We start from the raw sequence: 27783 nt of genomic DNA on the forward strand, positions 1-27783 counted from the left end.
TTTTCATACATAGCCTAGATAAGCACACAGCTGGGGGCTGCAGCCTTTAATAGTAGGCTTTATCTGTGCTGGGTATCATAATATGGGGGGGCCCTATGTCAATTTTTTTATTTATTTATTTTTACTGTACGACATAGATGCACACAGTACTTGTGATTGAAAGCGTCAGACACGCTGTCACTCAGTGTGGGTGCGCGTCTGACTGCAACAATCACAGATGCCGGTAGGCAGGAAAAGCAGTGCATATTTAATGAAGGTAAATTATTGGCCCTGAAATGAATGCTCAGCCTGGAAGCAATGTACAGCTGTGCCGGTGCCTCGGTAAGTACAGTCTGCCTGCTCCCATCCACCTATCCCTTCTACCACCATATTCTGGTCCCCATAGACTTAGACAGGGACCGGAATCTAGTCTGCAACCAGATTTTAAAAACCAGATAACAGGGACCCACCAGTCCTGGTTATCTGCGAGTCTGCTCATCACTAGTTTGGAGGAAACACGGACAATCTTTAAAGCCTAAGAACACCATACCAATTGTGAAACACAGGCGTGGCAGCATCATGTTTTGGGGTTGTTTTGCTGCAAGGGCACTTCACAATATAGATGGCATCATGAGGAAAGAAGATTATGTGGCAATATTGAAGCAACATCTCAAGACATCAGCCAGGAACTTAAAGCTTGGACGGAAATGGGTCTTCAAAATTGACAATCACCCACAGCATACAGTCAAACTGGTTACAAAATGGCTTAAGGATAACAAAGTCAATGTTTCAGAGTGGCCATCACAAAGTCCTGATCTCCATCCAATTGCGACATTATGGGCAAAGCTGAAAAGGCAGATGCGAGCAAGGCGGCCTACAAACATGGCTCAGTTAGACCAGTTTTGTCAGGAGGCATGGGCCCAAATCACGATAAACTATTGTGAGAAGCTTGTGGAAGGATATCCAAAGTGTTTTACCCAAGTCATACAGTTTAAGGGTAATGGTACCAAACACTAATGAAATGTATATAAACTTTTGACTTTGCAGAAAGTAATAAAAATGCCTTAAAACATTCTCTCTCTCATTATCCTAGCATTTGTCAAATATAAATAATTTTGGTTCCTAATTAACCTAAAACGAGAAAGGTATACTCTAATTTCATGTCAGATAATGTGGAAACAAGCATATGTGTATTTTTAGATAGTGTATGTAAACTTGTGGTTTCCACTGTACATAAGGGACCATGAGGTTTCAGTTGTGCTTATGATTGTGCTTAGCAGCAAGTAAATATATATACACCTATACTCTTCAACATTGTAATTGCAACATCAAAAAGAAAAAGTTGTGGAAATCATTGAATGGCTAGACATGTTAATGATATACAAATGATGAAAACATAGGAACAACATTTTCTAAAACATCTCTATTTAGTATTAAGTATGAGCACTATGTGTGAAAAACATGTCCATACACACATTGACTGCTATTATCGAAGTTAATAATGGTTGTCTAGGAGTGTTCTGCCATGATGAATACCTTTGAGCTCAGAAATCACCAAGATCCACTGCTGCCAAGCCTCTTTGCAAGTGCCAACCAATAATGTCCCAGATGTGAAGATCTCAGACAAATCCAGAGACACAGCAGACTAAAGTAGCATGCTTAGGACATGCAAGCTGCTTAAATTATCACAAGTAACATGCCACCTTGTGTTGTGTTGAAAGACAGCTTCTATGATACTTTGCAGAAACGGACATACTAATGATTCCATGATTGATCTATTCTGTGTTGCAAGTGTAATTGGATGTCACATACCAAACCTAAGACATCAGTGTCTACACATACAGAAGGCATTTGAATGGCAATAGGTTTTAAGCCAGATGTGCAGATACAAGACTTTCATTGACCTCAGTCACCTCTCTGAAAGGCCGTTATAGTGCTGAGCAAGTCGGCAATGGAGGCTGGAATGGAGGTGTATTCTCTTCAGCGATGAGTTTACTTTGCCTTGGATGCATCAATAGCTGGAGATTTGTCTGAGACCACATGGGCAGCGCAATGAAAATGTCTTCAGGAGGGAACAGCATACCAGTCCTACTCTTGGGATTATGGTGTGGAGTGGCATTGTGTACAGTAGCTGGATCCCTTTAGTCTTTATTCAAGGGACACTATCAACTCGACGTTACATTGATTTGGTCATGGAACTAGTGCTTCAGACATTTCTCCAAGGTGACCCAAGAGGCGTTTTTCAACACAACAACCCTAGGCTTGTGCTATTGTGAGCAGTCTGCATGAGCCAAATGGTCTCCCACCAAGCACGTTTGATTTGCATGCCCAAATACATTCAGCCCGGCAAAACATTCCTCACACAACTATTAATATCCTCATTGATAGCATGACAAGTCTATGTCGGCATCTAGTGTTTATACTCAATTCTAAATAAATCAAGATGTTTAAAAAAAATAATATTTTTTTACAATATTAACTTGTATATCGAGCTTGTGCTTTCCAAAATTCCACGAGTTTTCCTTCTTGGTGTTTGCAACAAATATCACTATACATGTAAACTGCAGTGTTTATGATCTCATCAAGAGTATACATTTTCTGCGAGGATGAAAGGAAAAACCTCAGGGTTATTTTCCTGTTAAGCTCAAGCCACCTGGGTCTTAATGGAATAATTTGCCCCTAAACTTCCATCTGCTATTTCTTAACACTGATATGGTCTAATATAGTAAAAATGTAAATAAAAAAAACCCATGCACCAGGTTCTAGTGGTAACTACAAATGTACCATCCAAAACCACCCACTTTACCATGAGCTCAAAAAGAAACTTCATTCTGAGCCTACTTAGTCAATGCTAGCATTATATAAATAGGGTCCTGTGTCTTTTAAATAGAACCTGTCATCAAGATTATGCATGTTAAAATATAGGTATGGCCATAGTGGTGCTATTAAACTGATTTAATATATACACATTCAGTGAAGAAATCTGTAGCCTGGTTTATGTTTAATCAGCATTAGAAGTTTTGGTTTCCTAAGCTTTCTGTGCATTGGGGCAGGACTATGGGGGAGGACTGTGGGTAGGGTCTTTAGTTTTAGCTGAGCCCCTCCACTGCCTTTGATGTTTGCATTATCTTCCTGTTTTAAATTTGCTCTGGAACCATTCTAACCAAGGGTTTTGCTTATGCAGATTTTTCTTGTGGCGGCTTTCACAAAAGTGACGCTGATGGCAACGCTTGCACAGAGTGAGATCTTGGCTTGTCATTGAGCTGAGATCTAAATCCGCTCATGCATCACTACCAGCCCCATTTTCATGATGATTGCCGCAAGATCAATCTGCACAAGTATGGTCCACAGCTTGGATGGTGGCAGCGCAAAATTTAAAAGAGGAATAGCATACAGACACCAGAGGCAGTGAAGGGTCCGAGCAAAGACTAGAGATGAGCGGAGTTCGGGTTTGGTGGGTTCAGTCGAATTTTAGATAAAGTTCAGTTCTGGACCAGGACTTGACCTGAACCCCATAGGTAGTCACTGATTGAGCAGTTAAGGTCTCCACCCACATACAGCCAGCCATAAACAGAGCACTTCCAGGGAGGGTTTTTTTCACTTTATTTTTTTGTACACACTAAATCCACTTACAGTGTTGTTACCCCCAGTGTGAGCCATTCAAACACTGCATGCGGCTCGCACTGGGCCGAGCACAAAGCATACCCAAGCATATTGATGCGCGTTCAAGTAGTCAGCATACGTAAAGCATCCGAACTCTGAATTCAAACACTGATTTGTTTTTGAAAAGTCTGTGTTCCGTATGAACACCGAATTTTACTATTCGGGTCCGCTCATCTCTACCAAACAACCTACCCAGAATGCCACCCCAATGCACGGAAATTTTAGAAAATCAAAACAATCAACCAGAATATGGATTTCTGTATCTATTAAATCAGTATAAAAATGCCATTATAGTACTACCTTTAGTTTAACATACATAATCCTAATGAAAAGTTCTCTTTAGCACAAAGGCTTTCTTTATGCAGTGAAATTTAACAATGAACCAAAATCCTCTGATTATAGGAATTTTAGAAATGCCAGACATTTGATGACAAATCTAGTAATCCGTAAAAAGAAACTAGTTTTAAAAATAAATAATTAAAAACCAATCAATAGAAATATTTTATGAAACATGTATACAATTGTATACAATTCCTTTTAAATAATTATATTTGGCAATACAATAAGAGGACTTAAAATCACTTTTTAGGGATTACTTATATGCATGACATCACTCCATGCAAAAATTAATGGCATTCTGACCTGAAGGAAGCAGGCCGTGATAATCTGAAGATTCTTGTGCCCCAGGACAACCACAAGATATGGTTGGTGGTAGAAGTTCAGCCATAATCCTTATACTTTTTACATTTGACATTTACTAGTAAATAATTCTGAGCTTTATCTGTCATTGGTTTTAAGTAAAGAAATGTTTTAGAAAAAATTGTAAGAATAATTCACCTGGCACATGTACGGTACTTGGATACTACAACTATGCACTGCCCTCTTTAAGATCTTGAAGATGTAGGGCATAGAAGGCATTTGTTCTGACTGTATATGTTTGAATACTATGAGTACATATCTATTTCTAAAAGCTGACATATTTACTTTAAATATTTTTCATTTAGTACTTACAGTTGATGGGACAGGAACTTGGGGACTAGGTTTGACTTGTGGTGACTTTGTGGCACCAGGGATGGTTGATGCTCCATTTTCATCTATGTCATCTTCTTCTTCATCTGTAAGGCACTGTCCAATTTCTGCATTCTCAAAAGATACAGGCTGTGCAAAGTCTATTGGCCTAATAGGGCAAAAAATAATATTTAAATGTAGGCATTTTAAATAATAAAGCTATAACATATAATGGACTTATCCTTTTATGTGACATGATTTACATGGTCATTAGAATAAAAATAGTGAATATCCATAAAAGAATTGTTTAACCTTAGAAGTTTTTGAAAATAAAGAGTTGAAGACAATAAAATGGACTCAATCATACTAGTTACTTAGGTGCATGATACTTCTTCAAAGAAAGTGCCTTGGATCACTTTGTGGTCTTGTGGACCATTATGTGTTTTGTTCTTGGAGTGTTTTTTCTTCGTTTATCACTCTTATGGTGGGTAATACTAGTCTTGAAATTTCTTCTTTTGTACACAATATGTCTTACTGTCAATTAGTGAAGTTCATAGTCTTTTGAGCCTGATAAGCATCAATAACATTTTATGAGGGCCTCAAAAATCTGCTTCTCTTGTACCTTGATACACTTCCACAAATGTGTTGTAAAGACTTTGGTAGATCATTGTTCTTTAAATAAAACAGGTTGCTTACTTGCACCTTATTGTCATCCCATTGACTGAGAACACCAAACTCTAATTTCACCTTTGAATTATCTGCTTATGTTTATGGTGATGAGTTCACCATCAGGAGGACACTGAACAACAATGGCAGCGTTGCAAGTAAATGTCGCTGATCCCAAAAAGAACATTGCTGCCTGTCTGCAGTTTGCTAAAAAAACACCTGGACCAACGTTAAAGCTATTGTAGCAGTGTTTTATGGATGGATAAATCCAAACAAAACCTTTTGTGATTTAAATAAGAAGCAAAATATTTGAAGAAAAAAATCACCGCATTACAGTATAAAAAACTCATAGCATCTGTGAAACATGGGGGTAGTAGGATCTTTATTTGAGAAAGTTTAAAGTGTCTAGGCTGAGACAGCTTGCTATCATTGATTGAGCAATACATATTGAATTATACCAGCAAATTCTGAAAGAGAAGATTAGGACATCTTTCCATGAGCTTAAACTCAGTTAGTTAGGAAGACAAAGAAAGCAATTCACTCTACATATAATGAAGAATAAAGTTATGCCGGCGTCACACGGTACGATATATTGTGCGATATGTCTGCAGGGTCACGGAATTCGTGACGCACATCCGGCATCGTTAGAGATGTCGTACCGTGTGACACCTCTGAACGACTGTGAACGAGCAAAAATACTCACCTTATCGTTGTTCGCTGACACATCGCTCATTTTCACAAAATCGTTCCTCCTTCAGTGCGCCGGTTGTTCATCGTTCCCAAAGCAGCACACATCGCTTCATGTGACACCCTGGGAACAACGAACACAGCTTACCTGCGTCCCGCCGGCAATGTGGAAGGCAGGAGGTGGGCGGGATGTTACGTCCCGCTCATCTCCGCCCCTCCACTTCTATTGGCCGGCGGCTGTATGACGTCGCTGTGACGCCGAACGTCCCTCCCCCTTCAGGAAGAGGATGTTCGCCGCCCACAGCGAGGTCGTCCGGAAGGTAAGTGCGTGTGACGGGGGTAAACGACTTTGTGCGCCACAGGCAACTAATTGCCCGTGACGCACAAACAACGGAGGCGGGTACGATCGCTCGTGCAATTGCACGATAGATCGTCCCGTGTGACGCCGCCCCTATAGTTTTGTAATGGCCAAGTCAAATTCCTAACATTAATCCTAAAGAATTTGTTGTGAAAGAGCCTGAAGCAAGCAATTCATAGGAGAAAACCCACAACATAACCGAGATGGTATGCAACACTCAATAACAATGACCAGAAATGCTTAGATGCAGTTATTGCAACACAAGGGGTTCACGCCAGGTACTCAAAACAAAGGTTCACATACTTTTGTTGCTCTCAGAAGTGTGCATTGCATCATTTTCCTCATAGAAAAATATAACAAAGTCGAAGATTTTTGATTCAATTGTTTATTTTTCTTTCACGGTCTACTTTTAGTACTTCTATGAAAGTTTGATTTAATTTTAGGTCAACTCTATACAAAAGTCTGGAAAGGTCTATAAACAATCAAACACCACTGTATCTATAGAGAACCAGTCTGCAGATAAATACCTGGATCTACACTTGGGGATTCTATTTTGACTAAAGGCCGCTTTACATGCTGCGATATCTTTACCGATATCGCTAGCATTCGTGCCCGCCCCCATCGGTTGTGCGTCATGGGCAAATCGCTGCTCGTGGCGCACAACATCGCTCGGACCCGTCACACCACTTACCTGCCTAGCGACGTCGCTGTGACCGGCGAACCGCATCCTTTCTAAGGGGGCGGTTCATTCGGCGTCACAGCGACGTCACTAAGCGGCTGCCCAATAGAAGCAGAGCGGGTGGAGATGAGCGGGACGAATATCCCGCCCACCTCCTTCCTTCCTCATTGCCAGCGGCCGCAGGTAAGGTGATGTTCCTCGTCCCTGCGATGTCACACATAGCGATGTGTGCTGCCACAGGAACGACGAACAACCTGCGTCCTGAAAAAGCAACGATATTTGGGAACTGGACAGCGTGTCAACGAGCAACGATAAGGTGAGTATTATCACTTGTTAGCGGTCGCTCGTACATGTCACACGCAACGACTTCGCTAACGAGAGCGGATGTACGTCACGAATTCCGTGACCTTAACGACATCTCGTTAACGATGTCGTTGCGTGTAAAGCGGCCTTAAGAGTTGTCGTGCTTTTTTGCTGCATTGGTAAATTTGCCTTTCATTGAACTCTATAAGAATCATGTTTAATTAAACATTTCTTAATAAAATGTTAATAAATTTAATAAATAATAATTAATTTAATAAATTTAATAAATTTCTTAATGTAAAATGCATGCTTGACAGGATAATGTAATTGCACTGTATAGTGAATGTATTGAAAGCTTACGCTGCATTGATCAATAGGTCCCAAATACATCCTTCAAACGGTGGTATGTTCTTGTACATGGGAAACTGTACATCAGATGGGATTCCGCCCACAAAGAGCTTTTTCACACTGATGGCATGACTAGCTGGCAGTTTTAATGTCTGGTTTTTATCCTCATCGACTTGCACTGTCAATGTGCTGAAAAATATAAGAGCATAAAGTAAGTCAAGAGAACCCTAGAAATACCGATACTGTTTGTCATTATACACAATTCTTGGTTAATAAAACAAAGTGTGCTGCATATCTATAGCCCCAAATATTACTTCTGAACAAATGCCAAATTTCCTCCCTTTTATATCAGTAAAATTCTCTTTTCTTATTCTTAAAAACTGTTTGTATTGCAGGAATAATGCAAGACTCTTACAGCTTCCATTATACGTATAAGAGTTTATGTTAATACATTTAGCGGAAGAACCTGTTGAAGATTGTATTTCGGCACAGCAGTGTAAGTGGTGATAAAATGTTCTCCTAATTATCTGATCTGTTTCAGAAATGGGATTGCAGCTGATTCCTTCTGTTTTGCATGCGCCAAACTGAAGAGGAAAGTGAATTGGGTATAGAACAGACTTTGCATAGTCTTGCTATGAGACATGATTACATTTGGTGGTAAAGCAGCATGGGGGACACATCTGCTCGGAATATTATTTCCAGGAGGGAGAGACTTCTATATTAGTTAAATGACAAATCAACACACTGTTGAATATTCACACTGTAGGAAGCAGGAAATGGATGTGAGCGGAATGTAAAATAGATCGGATTACAGGTAACCGTAGAGGACAATACTCCGTTGTGTGTAGGATGGTAGAAATTGCTTTGCTTCCTATTCTAATAAATCATGGTTCAGACTAACATGGATGGGATGTTTTTTCAATATGAAACTCAAGTTTAGCACTTATGATTGAAAATCAGTTATTAACAGAAATATGGATACTGGAGTCATGCGTTCATTTAGTGCATGAGAAAGAAGTTATTCCAGCAAGTTTTACATAGGTAGGATTAAAACCATTGATTTATGTCTTGCTCATAATGAGGTTCCTGCAATTTCATGGGGAAAAAACAGGTGAGTCTTGTTTTAATGTGTACATGTAGACAAAAAATAAAAAACGGATGTTTTATTTAAACCAGGTTGGACTGAGTTTTTGCAAAATCAAGAAAAGGTTTTGTGGCCATCCGGGTATTCCTAATATATTCCTAATATCAAGGATAGGATGATCCACAGTTTTTATATTGTTTAAAAAAAACAATACTTTTCCATGCTGGTCAACCATACAACTAATTTTCTTGTGATAAAATGTTACTATCAATCATATAAAAATAAATGTCACGCTAAACACAATTTTGTATAGGCAGAATAGAATTTCTGTCTCACGTGCTGGTCTTAATAAAAGTAATTTTATCTTGACTTGCTACCTGCTCTAGTCAGATTTCATTATAGGGTACAATAACAAATGTGGCGGAGTGTCCCTGTCACACAAAATTGTTGCTCCAGTTGACTCCTTCTGTGAGGTATTGAATGTAACTAGAGACAATTTCAAAGTCACTATCCCCCAAAAAAGTCCAAAGACACAGATGAATTTTGACTAGCTAGAGAGTCAGGATCACACATGACTTAATAAAGTTATATTATTTATAGCATTGTATAGTATGGAGTTGTGCATTCCTTAACCAAGAATCAGTAAAAACACTAGTACATGTGTGATGCCCTAGCCTATCAGGTCGTCACAGGGTATTGTGCAATCTGCCCTTCTGTGCAAGATCCACCTCCTCATTGGTTATGGGTCCCCAACTACACGGTGCTGCCTACATCAGCCAATTAAAGTCCTAGGAACACTCTGCACCACACCCACCAGACACACCAGTGGACGGCCTGAGTGGAATAGGGTCGCCCACTTGGGGGGTTGGTTGGGAAGGTCAGGAGTGTCAGTTAGTTGACGTAGGACTGTGAAGTATGAGGTGGAAGTAGGAGGTTGAAGTAGGAGCTTGAAGTGAGGAGTGGAAGGAAAGAGGAGGTCAGGAGCCAAGCTCCCTGGAAGCAACTAGGTGGCAGATGGTGGTCTGGACCTAGTAGGAGCTGGACCCCGCAGGGGATCATGAAAAGGGGCACGGAACTGTCAAGGAGGACAGACTGCGGCCTTGTACCATCACCGGGCTGGGACCAGGGCATGACGGGGTACGTGGACCCTAGGTCAGGGAGTACCTTCAGGCAACCTGACAATTGACCCCACGAGGACGGAGCCTTAGAGATCCGTTCTCCACCCGCTCCAAAATCGGGGTACTAGCACATCGAGGGGGATAGGACTTTCCACAAAAATGGTCCAGAAAATCCCGAGCGTAAACCCTGAGATCAAGCTCCCACAGTAAGCCACACTGGGGAGCGGGACCTGACTAGTTTAATGCTACCGGGCCAACCAAGAAGTGAACTAAGTGCCAGGGAAAAGGTCACAGATCATCAGGCAACACCATCGGGGATGGGACCTAAACTAGCTCTCCTCAGCGGCAGCGGTGTCCAGAACTTTGGTTTATCCAGTTGTTGGTGTCAGCTTTTTGGACTGTGTGAGTACAAAAGTGTTCCCCTTGGTTCCCCACGGCACTCCCCAATCATCACCACCGAGCCCTGGGGCAACCCCCTACCCATGGAAGGGTTTAAAATCTGGCTACCCCACTCCATCGCCCCCGGGTACTCCCAACTGAAGCTGTGGTACTCTATATTACCACACACCATGGGTGGCGTCATGAACTCTAAACACAATCCCCTGTAAATAACCCCCTTTCATTTGAGTGGCCGCACGACGCCCGGGTCCGGACGCCTCTCAAGCCACCGCAGATCCGGATCCGAGCAGCCCGGCTGCTGACACTGAGGTGGCACACATGCCCTCATCTTTTCATGCCCCAACATCTGCAACCACCTACTTTGTGGCCTCCCCTCTAACACTCTTGTACCCCTCCAATCTATCCGAAACTCTGCTGCTCGATTAATCTACCTCTCCCCTTGCCATTCCCTGGCCTTACCACTTTGCCAATCCCTTCACTGGCTTCCCATTGCCAAAAAACTCCAGTTCAAAATGCTAACCATGGCATACAATGTTATCTACAACCTGTCTCCTCCATACATCTGTGACCTAGTCTTGTGGTGCTTACCTGCACGTAACCTCCGATCTTCCCAAAATCTCATTCTCTACTCCCCTCTAATCTCCTCTCCCACAATCCCATATTTGATTTCTCCCTTGGATCCCCCAAACTCTGGAACTCTCTACCACAACATATCAGACTCTCAGCTACCATGGGAAGCTTTAAAAGGAACCTGAAGACCCACATTCTCCGACAAGCCTACAACCTACAATAAGCCTCAGACCAGTACACCACTGCGCAACCAGCTCTGTCCTCACCTACTCTATCCTCATCCTTCCCTTGTAGACTGTGAGCCCTCACCGACAGGGACCTCTCTTCTCCTGAATCCATCTGTTTTGTATTGTTCATGATTATTTTACTTGTTTTTTTATGCATACCCTTTTCACTCGTAAAGCGCTATGGAATAAATGGATTGATTCTTATACAGTTTGGGATTTCCATATTTGTGATCATGTACCCATTGCCTTTTCTTACACTTCTCATTGTGTATGATGTGTGTTCTTGTATATTGCAGTTACCATTACTGTAACCTCAGTAAAATGTGATTGCCCATTTTTCCTTTTATCTTCTATATATTAAGTACTTTTTAGATTTTCATTTTTTTTAACTAAAAGTTAGAATCAAAGTCATTCACATTTAAATAATTTAATACAAGGACTTTACTAATGGTTATTTTTACCGGGTCTATTTGACCACAGGCAATTTCTGACTCACAGTGCTAATAAAGACCAAGTACTGTATACTAAATAATGCCGTAAGAGACATTCTGTGAAAGTAACAAAAAAAATATTCAGTTATCACGATGGTCAATATCAAAGCCCTTTTGTTATAACACTTGGGTAATTATTTGTTTTTTACAGAGTTCTGTAAATCTATACAAGTCAAAGTAACATTTAATTACATATTAAGGAAACAAATGTATCTTGACAGTACTTTTAGGATATCTTTTTTTTACTTACTTTCTTGATCTTTCTATTCTGATGGCATGTTCTTTGCCATTGTGAAATCTTTCTTTCTCAGGCTTAATGGTTATTCGATGCATCTCTTTAGGTCCTGGCACCGAAACTTCTAGTTTCCCTTTTCTTAAAAGGACTGCATAAAAAGCCTGAGAAACAGGGAATCAGCTGTTTAGAACAGATTTAGGACTAAGCGTGCTATCTTACATTTCAGAAATTACTCAGGTTCTTTTAAGGGGACATTTGTCAAGTTGTTCATGCAGTTCAAGCTGTGGGAATCATAGTATAGAGAAAGAGAAGCTGAGCAGAATAATGTATAGGTTTGTCAGAAAAAAATATACTATAACTTGTATTATATCATTGGAATCCCTGATGTTTGTATACATGAGTCCAGTGGGTGAGCCTTCTAGTGATTGACAGCTATTTCTGTATGCACAATCATACTATCCTATTCTATTACATTCTATCGTATCCAATTCAAACTACTAACCCTGACCTACAAAGCTATCCATAATCTGTCTCCTCCATATATCTCTGAACTAATCTCTCGCTACACTCCAAAACGTAACCTCCGGTCCTCCCAAGATCTCCTTCTCTCCTCCTCTCTCATTCGCTCCTCATGCAACCGACTCCAAAACTTCTCCCGAGCATCCCCAGTCTCCTGGAACTCACTGCCTCAACACATCAGACTATCTACTACACTTGCAAACTTCAAACGGACTCTGAAAACTCATCTGTTCAGAAATGCCTATAATCTACAATGACGCCACTGGCCCACCACCGTGCGGAGCTGCCGCCCCACCACCGTGCGGAGCTGCCGCCCCACCACCGTGCGGAGCTGCCGCCCCACCACCGTGCGGAGCTGCCGCCCCACCACCGTGCGGAGCTGCCGCCCCACCACCGTGCGGAGCTGCCGCCCAACCTACACCCCACCTACTGTCTCCTCCCCAAAATCCTTTAGGATGTAAGCCCGCAAGGGCAGGGCCCTCTTCCCTCTGTACCAGTCTGTTTATTGTAACTTGTATATGTATTCTGTATGTAACCCCCTCATGTACAGCACCATGGAATCAATGGTGCTCTATAAATAAACAATAATAATAATAATAATAATACAGGGAAGACTGTCAGTCACTATTAGGACCACCCACTGGAATCATATACAGTGCCTACAAGTAGTATTCAACCCCCTGCAGATTTATGAGACAATTTCTCAAGGACTGAGCCATAAGGTAAATACTCCGCCAGTACACTTGCGCTGGCGGGGTATATGCACCACTCGTAATAGCATACAAGAAGGAGAACAGTCGAGTGTATATGCAAATAGAAATTTATTTATTATCAAAAGAGACAAACGCAAGAGAGCAATATAAAGGGAGTTAAAAACTACCACTGAATCAAGGGGGGCAAACACTGTGATGAAAATGTACAGTATAGTTGTTATCAATAGCCGTGGGAGAGGTGAACATATATGGCTATTCTGTTAAACCATCAAAAATAGATGTGATATAATGATAATATCTATTGTTCACACTCTCTACTAGTCGTGGGAGAGGCATGCGGTTTAAAACAATGGAGGAAACAATTAGCCGTGGGAGGAGAGATGCTGAATGTTTTACAATCCTCTAGTCGTAGAATGAGGGAAGGTAAAGGTATACTGAAAGATAGTCAAACACACTGGGGTAGGTGGAATATATCAATACTCTATTCAACTGACAATTGCAGTATATATACTGGTAAAGCCCAACCCCACCCAGGTATGTAAAAAACCATATCGCAGTTTCCAACCAAAGGCCAATAGTTACCAATAGTTCTCTGGCAGACAAATTATCACAAAGTCTAAAGTGCAAGTGCATATCAATAGAAAATGTCCAATGTCAAAGAAGAAAAAAAAAAAAAAAGTCACAGTAAAAAACCACATGCCAACAAGAAACCAGCCATGGAAGTCAAAGGTATAGAATCACATGATGCACATACCCAAAGAGGAGGACGGGATCGCCACCATTGGATTGGATTGGATTGGTGGCGATCCCGTCCTCCTCTTTGGGTATGTGCATCATGTGATTCTATACCTTTGACTTCCATGGCTGGTTTCTTGTTGGCATGTGGTTTTTTACTGTGACTTTTTTTTTTTTTTCTTCTTTGACATTGGACATTTTCTATTGATATGCACTTGCACTTTAGACTTTGTGATAATTTGTCTGCCAGAGAACTATTGGTAACTATTGGCCTTTGGTTGGAAACTGCCGATATGGTTTTTTACATACCTGGGTGGGGTTGGGCTTTACCAGTATATATACTGCAATTGTCAGTTGAATAGAGTATTGATATATTCCACCTACCCCAGTGTGTTTGACTATCTTTCAGTATACCTTTACCTTCCCTCATTCTACGACTAGAGGATTGTAAAACATTCAGCATCTCTCCACCCACGGCTAATTGTTTCCTCCATTGTTTTAAACCGCATGCCTCTCCCACGACTAGTAGAGAGTGTGAACAATAGATATTATCATTATATCACATCTATTTTTGATGGTTTAACAGAATAGCCATATATGTTCACCTCTCCCACGGCTATTGATAACAACTATACTGTACATTTTCATCACAGTGTTTGCCCCCCTTGATTCAGTGGTAGTTTTTAACTCCCTTTATATTGCTGTCTTGCGTTTGTCTCTTTTGATAATAAATAAATTTCTATTTGCATATACACTCGACTGTTCTCCTTCTTGTGTCCCCTGCAGATTTAGCAGGTTTGATAAGATGCAAATAAGTTAGAGCCTGCAAACTTCAAACAAGAGCAGGATTTATTAACAGATGCATAAATCTTACAAACCAACAAGTTATGTTGCTCAGTTAAATTTTAATAAATTTTCAACATAAAAGTGTGGGTCAATTATTATTCAACCCTTAGGTTTAATATTTTGTGGAATAACCCTTGTTTGCAATTACAGCTAATAATCGTCTTTTATAAGACCTGATCAGGCCAGCACAGGTCTCTGGTGTTATCTTGGCCCACTCCTCCATGCAGATCTTCTCCAAGTTATCTAGGTTCTTTGGGTGTCTCATGTGGACTTTAATCTTGAGCTCCTTCCACAAGTTTTCCATTGGGTTAAGGTCAGGAGACTGACTAGGCCACTGCAACACCTTGATTTTTTCCCTCTTGAACCAGGCCTTGGTTTTCTTGGCTGTGTGCTTTGGGTCGTTGTCTTGTTGGAAGATGAAATGACGACCCATCTTAAGATCCTTGATGGAGGAGCGGAGTTTCTTGGCCAAAATCTCCAGGTAGGCCTTGCTATCCATCTTCCCATGGATGCGGACCAGATGGCCAGGCCCCTTGGCTGAGAAACAGCCCCACAGCATGATGCTGCCACCACCATGCTTGACTGTAGGGATGGTATTCTTGAGGTCGTATGCAGTGCCATCCAGTCTCCAAACGTCACGTGTGTGGTTGGCACCAAAGATCTCGATCTTGGTCTCATCAGACCAGAGAACCTTGAACCAGTCTGTCTCAGAGTCCTCCAAGTGATCATGAGCAAACTGTAGACGAGCCTTGACATGACGCTTTGAAAGTAAAGGTACCTTACGGGCTCGTCTGGAACAGAGACCATTGCGGTGGAGTACGTTACTTATGGTGTTGACTGAAACCAATGTCCCCACTGCCATGAGATCTTCCCGGAGCTCCTTCCTTGTTGTCCTTGGGTTAGCCTTGACTCTTCGGACAAGCCTGGCCTCGGCATGGGTGGAAACTTTCAAAGGCTGTCCAGGCCGTGGAAGGCTAACAGTAGTTCCATAAGGCTTCCACTTCCGGATGATGCTTCCAACAGTGGAGACAGGTAGGCCCAACTCCTTGGAAATGGTTTTGTACCCCTTGCCAGCCTTGTGACCCTCCACGATCTTGTCTCTGATGGCCTTGGAATGCTCCTTTGTCTTTCCCATGTTGACCAAGTATGAGTGCTGTTCACAAGTTTGGGGAGGGTCTTAATTAGTCAGAAAAGGCTGGAAAAAGAGATAATTAATCCAAACATGTGAAGTTCATTGTTCTTGTGCCTGAAATACTTCTTAATACTTTAGGGGTACCAAACAGAATTCTGGTGGTTTGAGGGGTTGAATAATAAATGACCCTCTGAATAAACTTTTCACAATTTAAAAAAAAAAAAAAGAAATAACATTCTTTTTTGCTGCAGTGCATTTCACACTTCCAGGCTGATCTACAGTCCAAATGTCACAATGCCAAGTTAATTCCGAATGTGTAAACCTGCTAAATCTGCAGGGGGTTGAATACTACTTGTAGGCACTGTACATACAAATACCAGAGATTTCAATAAATATAATTAAAGTTTTGTTCAAACTTTTTCCACACAAATGTATATCTGTCCCGGGTGTGTCACGGGTGGCAGACAGTTCTGTGTTGTCTGGCAATAGATCACGGTGCTTGGCTGCGCAAAATGTTCCCTGACTTTCTATTATTCCTGCTATCACTATTCAGTGTACTAAGTACAGTTAGGTCCAGAAATATTTGGACAGTGAAACAAGTTTTGTTATTTTAGCTGTTTACAAAAACATGTTCAGAAATACAATTATATATATAATATGGGCTGAAAGTGCACACTCCCAGCTGCAATATGAGAGTTTTCACATCCAAATCGGAGAAAGGGTTTAGGAATCATAGCTCTGTAATGCATAGCCTCCTCTTTTTCAAGGGACCAAAAGTAATTGGACAAGGGACTCTAAGGGCTGCAATTAACTCTGAAGGCGTCTCCCTCGTTAACCTGTAATCAATGAAGTAGTTAAAAGGTCTGGGGTTGATTACAGGTGTGTGGTTTTGCATTTGGAAGCTGTTGCTGTGACCAGACAACATGCGGTCTACGGAACTCTCAATTGAGGTGAAGCAGAACATCCTGAGGCTAAAAAAAAAGAAAAAATCCATCAGAGAGATAGCAGACATGCTTGGAGTAGCAAAATCAACAGTCGGGTACATTCTGAGAAAAAAGGAATTGACTGGTGAGCTTGGGAACTCAAAAAGGCCTGAGCGTCCACGGATGACAACAGTGGGGGATGATCGCCGCATACTTTCTTTGGTGAAGAAGAACCCGTTCACAACATCAACTGAAGTCCAGAACACTCTCAGTGAAGTAGGTGTATCTGTCTCTAAGTCAACAGTAAAGAGAAGACTCCATGAAAGTAAATACAAAGGGTTCACATCTAGATGCAAACCATTCATCAATTCCAAAAATAGACAGGCCAGAGTTAAATTTGCTGAAAAACACTTCATTAAGCCAGCTCAGTTCTGGAAAAGTATTCTATGGACAGATGAGACCAAGATCAACCTGTACCAGAATGATGGGAAGAAAAAAGTTTGGAGAAGAAAAGGAACGGCACATGATCCAAGGCACACCACAACCTCTGTAAAACATGGTGGAGGCAAAGTGATGGCATGGGCATGCATGGCTTTCAATGGCACTGGGTCACTTGTGTTTATTGATGACATAACAGCAGACAAGAGTAGCCGGATGAATTCTGAAGTTTACCGGGATATACTTTCAGCCCAGATTCAGCCAAATGCCGCAAAGTTGATCGGACGGCGCTTCATAGTACAGATGGACAATGACCCCAAGCATACAGCCAAAGCTACCCAGGAGTTCATGAGTGCAAAAAAGTGGAACATTCTGCAATGGCCAAGTCAATCACCAGATCTTAACCCAATTGAGCATGCATTTCACTTGCTCAAATCCAGACTTAAGACGGAAAGACCCACAAACAAGCAAGACCTTAAGGCTGCGGCTGTAAAGGCCTGGCAAAGCATTAAGAAGGAGGAAACCCAGCGTTTGGTGATGTCCATGGGTTCCAGACTTAAGGCACTGATTGCCTCCAAAGGATTCGCAACAAAATATTGAACATAAAAATATTTTGTTTGGGTTTGGTTTATTTGTCCAATTACTTTTGACCTCCTAAAATGTGGAGTGTTTGTAAAGAAATGTGTACAATTCCTACAATTTCTATCAGATATTTTTGTTCAAACCTTCAAATTAAACGTTACAATCTGCACTTGAATTCTATTGTAGAGGTTTCATTTCAAATCCAATGTGGTGGCATGCAGAGCCCAACTCGCGAAAATTGTGTCACTGTCCAAATATTTCTGGACCTAACTGTATCTCCTCTGCTCAGTCTTCATCCTTTTCCCTTTGGGACCCAGGGGAGCTTCTCTTCCCTTCAGCTGCTAATCATCTGTATTTCCCCTTGGGTTTAAATACTGTCTTTTGCCCTGCACCTGTGTTGGTGATATTCAGTTCCTTCACAAGCTCTGGATTCAAGCAGGCAGCTTGCACTCATAAGTAGGATCATTGCTGCTCTTTACTGATCTTCTTACTGAGTCATCTAGAGATAGTTTGTTGTTTTCCCTTGTTTGTTATTCCTGCATGTCTTCTAGTGCTAGTGGGGTTGACAAGAAGATCATCCCATCCACTTCCTACCTAGGGCCCAGATCAAGGTCAGCCTTCGGTCAGGTATCCGGCTCAGGCCATAAGTGCAGAACCTATCTAGTGATGAGGGAACCCAGGGCCCAGTGGTAGGCTTGGTCAGGGGTCACGGTCTCCTTCCGTAGACACAGGGTTTCCCTTCCCTTTCACTATTCACTTGGTACTTCTCAGTACCTTGCGTGACAATAGCAACCTGATTATTTTATTGAGCTTCCTGTTTGCAGATTTGACACCATTCTCAATGGCATAGATGCCCTTGAAGCAGTTTTAGAGACCGAAACTAGAAATTAATTAAAAAAAGTACACTTATAACTGCTTTTTATTGTTTTTATACTTTTTCCACAATATGAACTTCACTTATTGCACAGCAAACACTTTAATTTTATTTCTCGATTGTATGGGAAAGGGTAACGAAATAAGAAATATGAACGGTAAACCAACATATACCAGAATACTACAGGTCAAAAAGAGATTGTTTTGGCAAGAATCGATCTCAGAGTGGTCTATGGACATACTACAGATAAGATAATATCAATACAGCTATTTTAAACTATAAAAGATAAAAAGTTCACAAAATTCTTACTCACCTGCCCACTTTGTCTACGCTTTCTTCTTGGCGATATAAGACTTCCCCCATTGGCAAATAAGATCATTCCTGATTCATTTTTGGTGCTGAATGACAATGTAATTTCTGTACCCACATCTAATGACACTGGTGGCACTTCTATAAAACCAGGTTTTGAAAAACTGACTGACAGCACTTTCTGTAAATGAAATCCACAAAAACCACACCCATGATCAGATAGCATTTAATAAAGAAAAAATACGTAACTTACACTTAATAAATAATAATGGATCAAACTAGCATTCTATTTATTTAGGAGAACGGGTGCCAAACACAGAAATACACGCACATACACACCTTGGAATGCTATTAATGAGCTTATTAATGATTGTCTAAGGGATATTCTTGTACATAGAATGCACTTGAGCATGGAAATTATTAATATCCACAAAAGGCAGCTCCCTATGCAATTACTGTCCAATACCATCCTCGATGAGATTGATGAGAAACAAATCAGGCCAGGTAAGCTGCTCACAATAGTATGAGCAACATGCGGCCTGACGTGTTCAAAAACTTTTCCTGGTACACTTCAATGTTGCTTTTTGAAGGCCTCTTCATGGCATTGCCCATGTGACCTACAGACCTACAGACCATGTGTCCCAGACATAAAGAAAACTCATCACTACAAATGAAAGGCCTCCATACCAGCCTCCATTGCCATTTTGCTCTGCAACATGATAGCTCTCTATAGTGCTGGTATGAGGTCAATGGAAAACTTTTTGCTGGATGTCTGGCTTGTAGCCCAATGCTGTGCAAATACCTTCTAATGGTTTGTGTAGACACTACTTGACACCTAGCTTTAGTGTGTGATGTCAAATATACCCTTCAGTAAAAAATAGATCACTACGCACCTTTCTTCGAATCTTACTTGACCATGTGGGCAATATCTTGAAGAGGCATTAACGAAGATTTGATATGAAATAATGTATGGGAATCAAACCCCTCTAGTCTTACTTCAGATACACTAACAGCTCAGGAATACATTTATTTGGTCGTGAAATCAGTGGTACTGTCAATTTTTCAAAGTGTCCAGGGAGCTGTTTTTCAACATAAAAAAACAGGCAGCATGTTGTTGTGTTACTGTGAGAAGCCTGCATGTCTTAAATGTGCTACTGTTCCCTGCTACATCATTTAAGTCAATATATATATCTATCTATATATATATATATATATATATATATATATATAGATAGATATATATATATATATATCTATATATATATATATATATATATAGATATATATATATATATCTATATATATATATATATCTATATATATATATATATATAGATATATATATATATATCTATATATATATATATATATCTATATATATATATATATATATAGATATATATATATATATATCTATCTATCTATATATATATATATAGATAGATATATATATATATATGCTGTATATATGAAAGCAACAGGAGGAATGGATCCAGCAAAGATGTCAGGAGTTCTTAATTAATGCTGATTAAAAATTCTTTAGTTTTATTGGAAAATTCTTAAAATACAAATTATCCAATCGGCTCAGGAACAAAAGTTGATAGCAGGAACTGTACGCAAACAGGACTACACGTTTTGGTGGTGTTGCCCGCCATCCTCACGGTCCAAAACCTAATCATTAGGTAGTCCTGATTGCATAGTCCTGTTTGTGTTTACTTCCTGCTATCAACTTTTGTACCTGATCATATTGGATCTTTTGTATTTTAAGAATTTTCCAATAAAACTAAAGAATTTTTAATCAGCACCCTGAAGTTCTGACGTCTTTGCTGGATCCATTCCTCATGTTGCTTATACTTATATGGACGGACTCCGAATCCTGATCTGGGCAGGACCAAAGTAATCAGGAGAGCTGTGGATCCAGGTGACACATTGACGTGAGCTAGTCTGCACATTCTGTTTGTAAATATATATATATATATATATAGCTATATATAGATATATATATATATACAGTGGAACCTCGCTTAACGAGTAACCCAGTTAGCGAGTATTTCGCCTAATGAGCAAGGCTTTCTGTAAATTTGTAACTTGGTTTACGAGAAAGCTTTGCTGTACGAGCAAAATACTCACCACACACACTTCCGGTTCTGTACATCCACCGCGCTCTAACCCGCTCTTGCAGTCCACACAAACACACACATGCACGCACAGACACACACAAACAAACACGCACGCACACACACACATATTATGCTCACCTTTTCCTACGAGAAATTGTATTTGCTGAACGAGTAACTTGGTTAACAAGCACAGTCCCAGAACGGATTATTCTCGTTAACCAAGGTTCCACTGTATATATTTATATACTATATATAGACAATAAAAGAGTATCGTAATTGTAGGTAATTGAATATTTTACATTTTATTTTCTATTTTTTTAATGATTGATGCACATGGAATATATTTTATTACTGCACAGCAAATTATCTGTAGGGCTTTTATGCCTATATGCTGATTCCTTCAGTGATATCATCTGATCACCAGAAGTTAGAAAATACAGAATTGCCTGTAAATTGTATATACGTCCATTGCCAACAAAATCTAGAATTTTTCATGGTTAGAAGCACAAAAATTAAATAAGGCCATGTCTATACTAAATACTGCTTAACAACACCACAAATATGGGAAAGACGAACCTGGTGCTTATCCTATTCATGATACAGGTGATAATTCCACTCCCATGTATGGAAAAAGTGATTTTCTATACAAGTCCTTACTATTCCTTAAAATATAGAATGCAGACAGCTTAGTTTAGGTCCCTATAGCTACTGGTCTCATAGTTGTGTCATTATCTCTATGGTATGAACATCTTAGCAGTTAGGAAAGTTACAGTCTGGTGATAATTCCAATGAAGATGAAAATGCTAAGGATGCTGATGATATTTATAATTATCATTATTAATGCCATCCATTATTTAGTGACTTTGATCTGTACAAGAATGAAGAGTCAATCATTGTCCCAATATAGTATATGTACAGCATAGAGTAGAATAATAAAAGTCAATTCGAAGACAATGAGTGCTTCTGCATAAGTGGATACAAGACAGCACTATCTTATTATTTGTTGCTTATAATAAAGTTGTTTTACAACCTTCATCAGAAGCCTAATCCATAAACTATGCGAAATGATCTCTGCTCAAAAGAATACAGGTATTATAGTAATGCTGTAAACCGGCTGTGAACAAAATTTATCTGGATTATAAATCTCTCTTTTTTTCCAAACAAGTTCAGTCTAAAAACAAGTTTAATTAACTGTTGTAGGAGTTGTTGGATTATACTTTTAAGAAGTTCAAGGTAGATCTTTAAGCATTTCTGGGTTTTTCAAATATTTTGTAAAATCGTGTTTTAATAAGTGTTCCTTTTCCTTTTATTTTACTTTGTAATTCAGATTTCCAGATGTAATTTTTTTCTGACCATTTTCGTGTTTCTTTTTCCTTTTTGCTCTTGAAAACTTTAACATGAATATAATAGAAAATAGTAATTGCAATTGAATTTTAGTATGGCTGCAGTTTTATCCCTGTCTTTCCATTGCTTCAGCACTTGAGTAGCACATTACAATCAGATGTAGGGCTTATACAGAATTACCTGTGCGCTCTGATCTGCTCTTTCTAAACTGTAAAATCTTAAAATATCATTGTTTGGTTGGTTCTTTAAAGTGGCTATTATAGGCCCTTGATTGGTTGCAAGGCATTATGGGGAATCCCGCATGGATGCTCCTGACACCATTAGGCAATGAGTATTTGGGGAGTTTTTTTAACTCAATATTTGTAAATCAAAACCAGGAGTGGGTAAAAAATGCAGAAGTGGTGCCCTTGCTTCTGATTGTTCCACTTCTGATTCTGGGTTATAAATAAAGAGGTAAAAGACTCACGAAATATCCTGTTTCCCTATCTCGAAAATAAGCCCTATCATAATTTTAAAGGATTTTTAGAAAATGCTTGGAATATAAGCCCTAGTTGCAGTCTGGGCTTGTATTAGAGTGAGTCAAACTACGCACTTTCTCAGGAATTCCAATCTCTTAAGGTGGCTTTACACACTGCAACATCGCAAACGACATCGCTGTAACGTCACCGGTTTTGTGACGTTACAGCGACCTCCCCAGCGACATTGCAGTGTGTGAAACACATCAGCGACCTGGCCCCTGCTGTGAAGTTGTGATCGCTACAAATCGTTCAGGACCATTCTTAGGTCCTTTGTTTCCCGCTGTGCAGCATGCATCGCTAGAAAGTTTCAGTGTGTAAAGAGGACTTTACAGCGACTTCCCTTTCAAAAAGCTGCTTTACAACGTCCCCAACAACCAGCTAGGTCGCTCTGCAGGTCCGGGTCGCTGTTGCGTCGTTGGCCAGATCTGCATGTTTGACAGCTCACCAGCGACTCAACAGAGACTTGGGAGGTCGCTATAACGTCACAAAACCAGCTATAAGCTGGGTTTACACACTACAACATCGCAAAGGACATCGCTGTAACGTCACCGGTTTTGTGACGTTATAGCGACCTCCCCAAGTCTCTGTTGAGTCGCTGGTGAGCTGTCAAACAGGCAGATCTGGCCAACGACGCAACAGCGATCCGGACCTGCAGAGCGACCTAGCTGGTTGTTGGGGACGTTGTAAAGCAGCTTTTTGAAAGGGAAGTCGCTGTAAAGTCCCCTTTACACACTGAAACTTTCTAGCGATGCATGCTGCACAGCGGGAAACAAAGGACCTAAGAATGGTCCTGAATGATTTGTAGCGATCACAACTTCACAGCAGGGGCCAGGTTGCGATGTGTTTCACACACTGCAATGTCGCTGGGGAGGTCGCTGTAACGTCACAAAACCGGTGACGTTACAGCGATGTCATTTGCGATGTTGCAGTGTGTAAAGCCACCTTTAGGGAGCCCAGTAGTTGTATTCCAAGCTTAAGATTGTTTAAGGACTATTGATGACTTTGTAGTCATGTGACTTGATGTAATCAAAGGTCTCTTAATTGCAGGAGTGTAAAACAATTGAACAGGAGATAGGCTGGTATGCAGGACTAAAGGTACTGTCACACATAACGAGATCGCTAGCGAGATCGCAGCTGAGTCACCGTTTTGGTGACGCAGTAGCGATCCCGTTAGTGATCTCGTTATGTGTGACACCTACCAGCGATCAGGCCCCTGCTGTGAGATCGCTAGTCGTTGCTGAATGGTCCAGGTCATTTTCTTCAAAGGCGACGTCCTGCTGGGCAGGACACATTGCTGTGTTTGACACTGTGTGACAGGGTCACAGTGACTGCTGAGATCGTTACACAGGTCGCTACTGCGACCTGTATCGTTCCTGCATCGCTGGTAAGATCTGACTGTGTGACATCTCACCTGCGACCTCCCAGCGACTTACCTGCGATCCCTATCAGGTCGCATCATTTTCGGGATCGCTGGTAAGTCGTTGTGTGTGACTGGGCCTTTAGAGTAGGGAGAAGGTGAGCAAACTGGAAAATTTTACCAGGCCCCCATTCTCCTAGGGGCCTCAGCGTTTAGATCCTGAAAGCCAAAGAGAAGATAGACTGGTGTGTGTGTGTGTGTGTGTGTGTAGATAGATACACAGATAGATACACACGTGTTACACACAGGGTTTGGAGAGTTATGTTGATGTTCTAGACTTTGTGATAATTATATTTGAATAAATGTTGATTTTTTTTGTTCACGAATAAATGTTGATTGTTGTTCATGGAAGAAAAAAAAAAGACATTCCTTGAAAATAAGCCCTAGCCCATCTTTCGGAACAAAAATAATATAAGATCATGTTTTATTTTTGGGTAAATGCGGTATTCAACATATGCATGTTGCCTAAGTCTGCTCTCTAAATTTTCAGCAGTGTGTTAAGGGTGCCGCACATTCTTTTCAGTTTTTTCCTGATCTTTCTCAATTTGAATTGCAAAGAAGGACTTACAATTGAAGTCAATCCTGCATGGAGTTAAATATCTCATACGATATACAAAACGATAGTTTGAGCTTTGCATTCTTTGTCCAGTAAGTAGAAGGAAAATTGTAAATTATTGATAGTAAGATAACATGATTTAGTGTACAGTATAAGAGGCTTTTGGCAGTCTGTCTGATATAGCAAAATTAGTTTTAACAGATTTATGCTGGATCTTGAATAAAGTCATAAAACATTTGTTACAATTTTAAGTTGACCTAATAAATTTAAAAGAAAAAAAATAGGTCTAGATAAAAAAGCATTAAATTATTTTTCCATCTCAGGGAGCAAATCTCCACATCTTTAAAACATAAATTTATCAAGTTTTGTTTAAATATTGTTTAGGCTATCAAACACCTATTTATGGTTGTAGGCTTTTTTTTTCTTTGGGATTTGTGATGGAGGTATTGCTGGGAAACTCAACTGTAAACACAAGACTCTTTCAATGAATTTTAAGCATGGAAGCCATATATTTGTCTATGTTTAATGTGGCAGCTCTCAAGACTTGAATTTATGTCTCGATATGTTTTTCAAGTTCGCTTTTAAGGATCTCTTCAAATGCTATTAACAGGTCATGGGTTAAGATGACTTTGTCCAGTCCGCGAATAAATAGTTATAACTGGTTTTGTTCAGAATGAGTATCTTGCAAAAATAAATCATAGCTTAGGGATCTTTCTACTTGAAAGTGTGTAAGAAGCATGTACAGGTATAAGACCAGACCTTTATAAAAAAAAATCTCAGAATTCCGAACATTACATTTGAAAGAAAAGCATGTGATATCTTTCGATCGTTGATAATGGCATAGATATAAACCTGCTTGATGATACATACATTGTACCATCATTGTACATTTATGTAATTAATTGAGGTTGAATTGCTAAATTTCATCTTTGCAGTCCATTAGATTAAACATTTTCTACATTAGATTACACCTTTTCATTTATCATCCTTTATTCAATATGATGTGAAAGAAAAAAATGAAGATTGAATACTACAAATCATATCTGTCCTTTGAAAACATTGCAGTGAGTTGCAGGTTGTATTGCAGCTAAGGAAAAGGAAACTATTTAAATCATCTTGCATTATGAGTGTGAAAGAGCGGACGAGTGTGATTTGTTTCTAAGTATGATTTAAGTGTGTGACTTGTGATTTAGTGACTTTGGATCGCATACACACCCGAGTACTGCAGGAATTAAGTACAGTGATAGCCTAACCATTATTTTTAATCTTCACAGACTCTAGAATAAAAGGAACTGTACCACAGGACTGGGGCATAGCAAATGTGGTGCCTATATTTAAAAAGAGAAAATAAATAAATTCACTGCCCTCATAGATTGTGATGCAAAAAAAAGTTCAAATTTATTGAAGCGACTGTGAAGTCATTCGACATTTCGACCCCATCTGGGTCTTAGTCAGGAGTCGCTTAACCCCTTAACGATCGCGAGCCTTAAAATTACGTTCTAGCGGTCATAACGTTACTGCCCGCGGTCTGCCGGCAGCATCATGCTGCAATCGGCACACATCTCAGCTGATTTTCACAGCTGAGATGTGTGCCTGCTAGGCACGAGAAGAATCGTTATCTGCTCGTGCCGTTTAACCCCTTATATGGCGCTGTCAATATGTGACAGCGCCATTATAAGCGCGATCGCGGTAAACTTTTACTTACCGCCCGATACCGGAAGTCACGTGACGCGATCACGTGACTTCCGATAGTTGTCATGGTAGCACAGGGTCATGTGATGACTCCTGTACTACACCTGACTTGCTTTCACTTTCGCTGTGCCAGCGGCACAGCAAAAGAGAAAGAGAGCATATCTGCTGTTTACAGCCTTGTAGCTGTGATCAGCAGATACTGCAGAGCGATCAGATTGCTGATCGCAATAGCCCCCTAAGGGGACTAGTAAAATAAAAAAAAAGTTAAAGAAAAAGTTTTAAAAAATTAAAAAAAAACAAAAACCTAAAAGTTCAAATCACCCCCCATTCGCCCCATTGAAAATTAAAGGGTTAAAAAAAGAAAAAATATACACACATTTGGTATCGCTGCGTTCAGAAACGCCCGATCTATCAAAATATAAAATCAATTAATCTGATCAGTATACGGCGTAGCAGCAAAAAAATTCCAAACGCCAAAATGACGTTTTTTTGTCGCCACAACTTTTGCGCAAAATGCAATACGAGGCGATCAACACGTAGCATCTGCGCAAAAATGGTACCGTTAAAAACGTCAGCTCAAGACGCAAAAAATAAGCCATCACTGAGCCATAGATCCTGAAAAATGAGAACGCTACGGGTCACGAAATATGGCGTAAAACGTGCGCCACTTTTTTCGGACAAACTTCCGATTTTTTTAACCCCTTATATAAAAGTAAACCTATACATGTTTGGTGTCTACGAACTCGCGCTGACCTGAGGCATCACACCCACACATCAGTTGTACCATATAGTGAACACAGTGAATAAAATATCTCAAAAACCATAGTGCTAACGCACTTTTTTTGCAATTTTTCTGCAGTTGGAATTGTTTTGCCGTTTTCCAGTACACTATATGGTAAAACGGATGATTTCATTTAAAAGTACAGCTCGTTCCGCAAAAAATGAGCCCTCACATGACCATATTGACTGAAAAATATAAAAGTTACATCTCTCAGAAAAAGAATGGCGAAAAAATAAAACGGAAAGCGAAAAATCGTCCGGTCTGGAAGGGGTTAAAGAAGGGTGCCAGGGATATGGAAATTTGAGTGGATTAATAGCTTTGGTAGAGAATACCTTGAAGATAAAGGGTCCTGGGTTTAGCCAGCGCAACAGCGCTGTGGCTGGTGATATGGTGTATCCTATGGTGTAGGATACACCATATCACCATATCCCAGGCACCCATCTTTAAGCGACTTTTTACTAAGACCCAG

The 27783-nt window shown here is 40.2% G+C and overlaps 1 protein-coding gene across 6 annotated transcripts in view; it reads right to left on the reverse strand.

The window, feature by feature from the left end:
- The window catches only part of LAMA2 (laminin subunit alpha 2), a 1231414-nt gene that overhangs the window by 42224 nt on the left and 1161407 nt on the right, over positions 1–27783 (reverse strand). For all 6 annotated transcript variants that reach the window (XM_075339908.1, XM_075339907.1, XM_075339906.1 and 3 more), the window contains 4 exons: positions 18891–19067; positions 11831–11976; positions 7704–7880; positions 4654–4819 (listed from right to left, as the gene is read on the reverse strand). In XM_075339908.1, the coding sequence (XP_075196023.1) occupies positions 4654–4819; positions 7704–7880; positions 11831–11976; positions 18891–19067 (666 nt within the window). The remainder of the gene's footprint in view (positions 1–4653; positions 4820–7703; positions 7881–11830; positions 11977–18890; positions 19068–27783) is intronic.

Source organism: Anomaloglossus baeobatrachus, chromosome 3 (genome assembly GCF_048569485.1).
Source record: "Anomaloglossus baeobatrachus isolate aAnoBae1 chromosome 3, aAnoBae1.hap1, whole genome shotgun sequence".
Lineage (NCBI taxonomy): Eukaryota > Metazoa > Chordata > Amphibia > Anura > Aromobatidae > Anomaloglossus > Anomaloglossus baeobatrachus.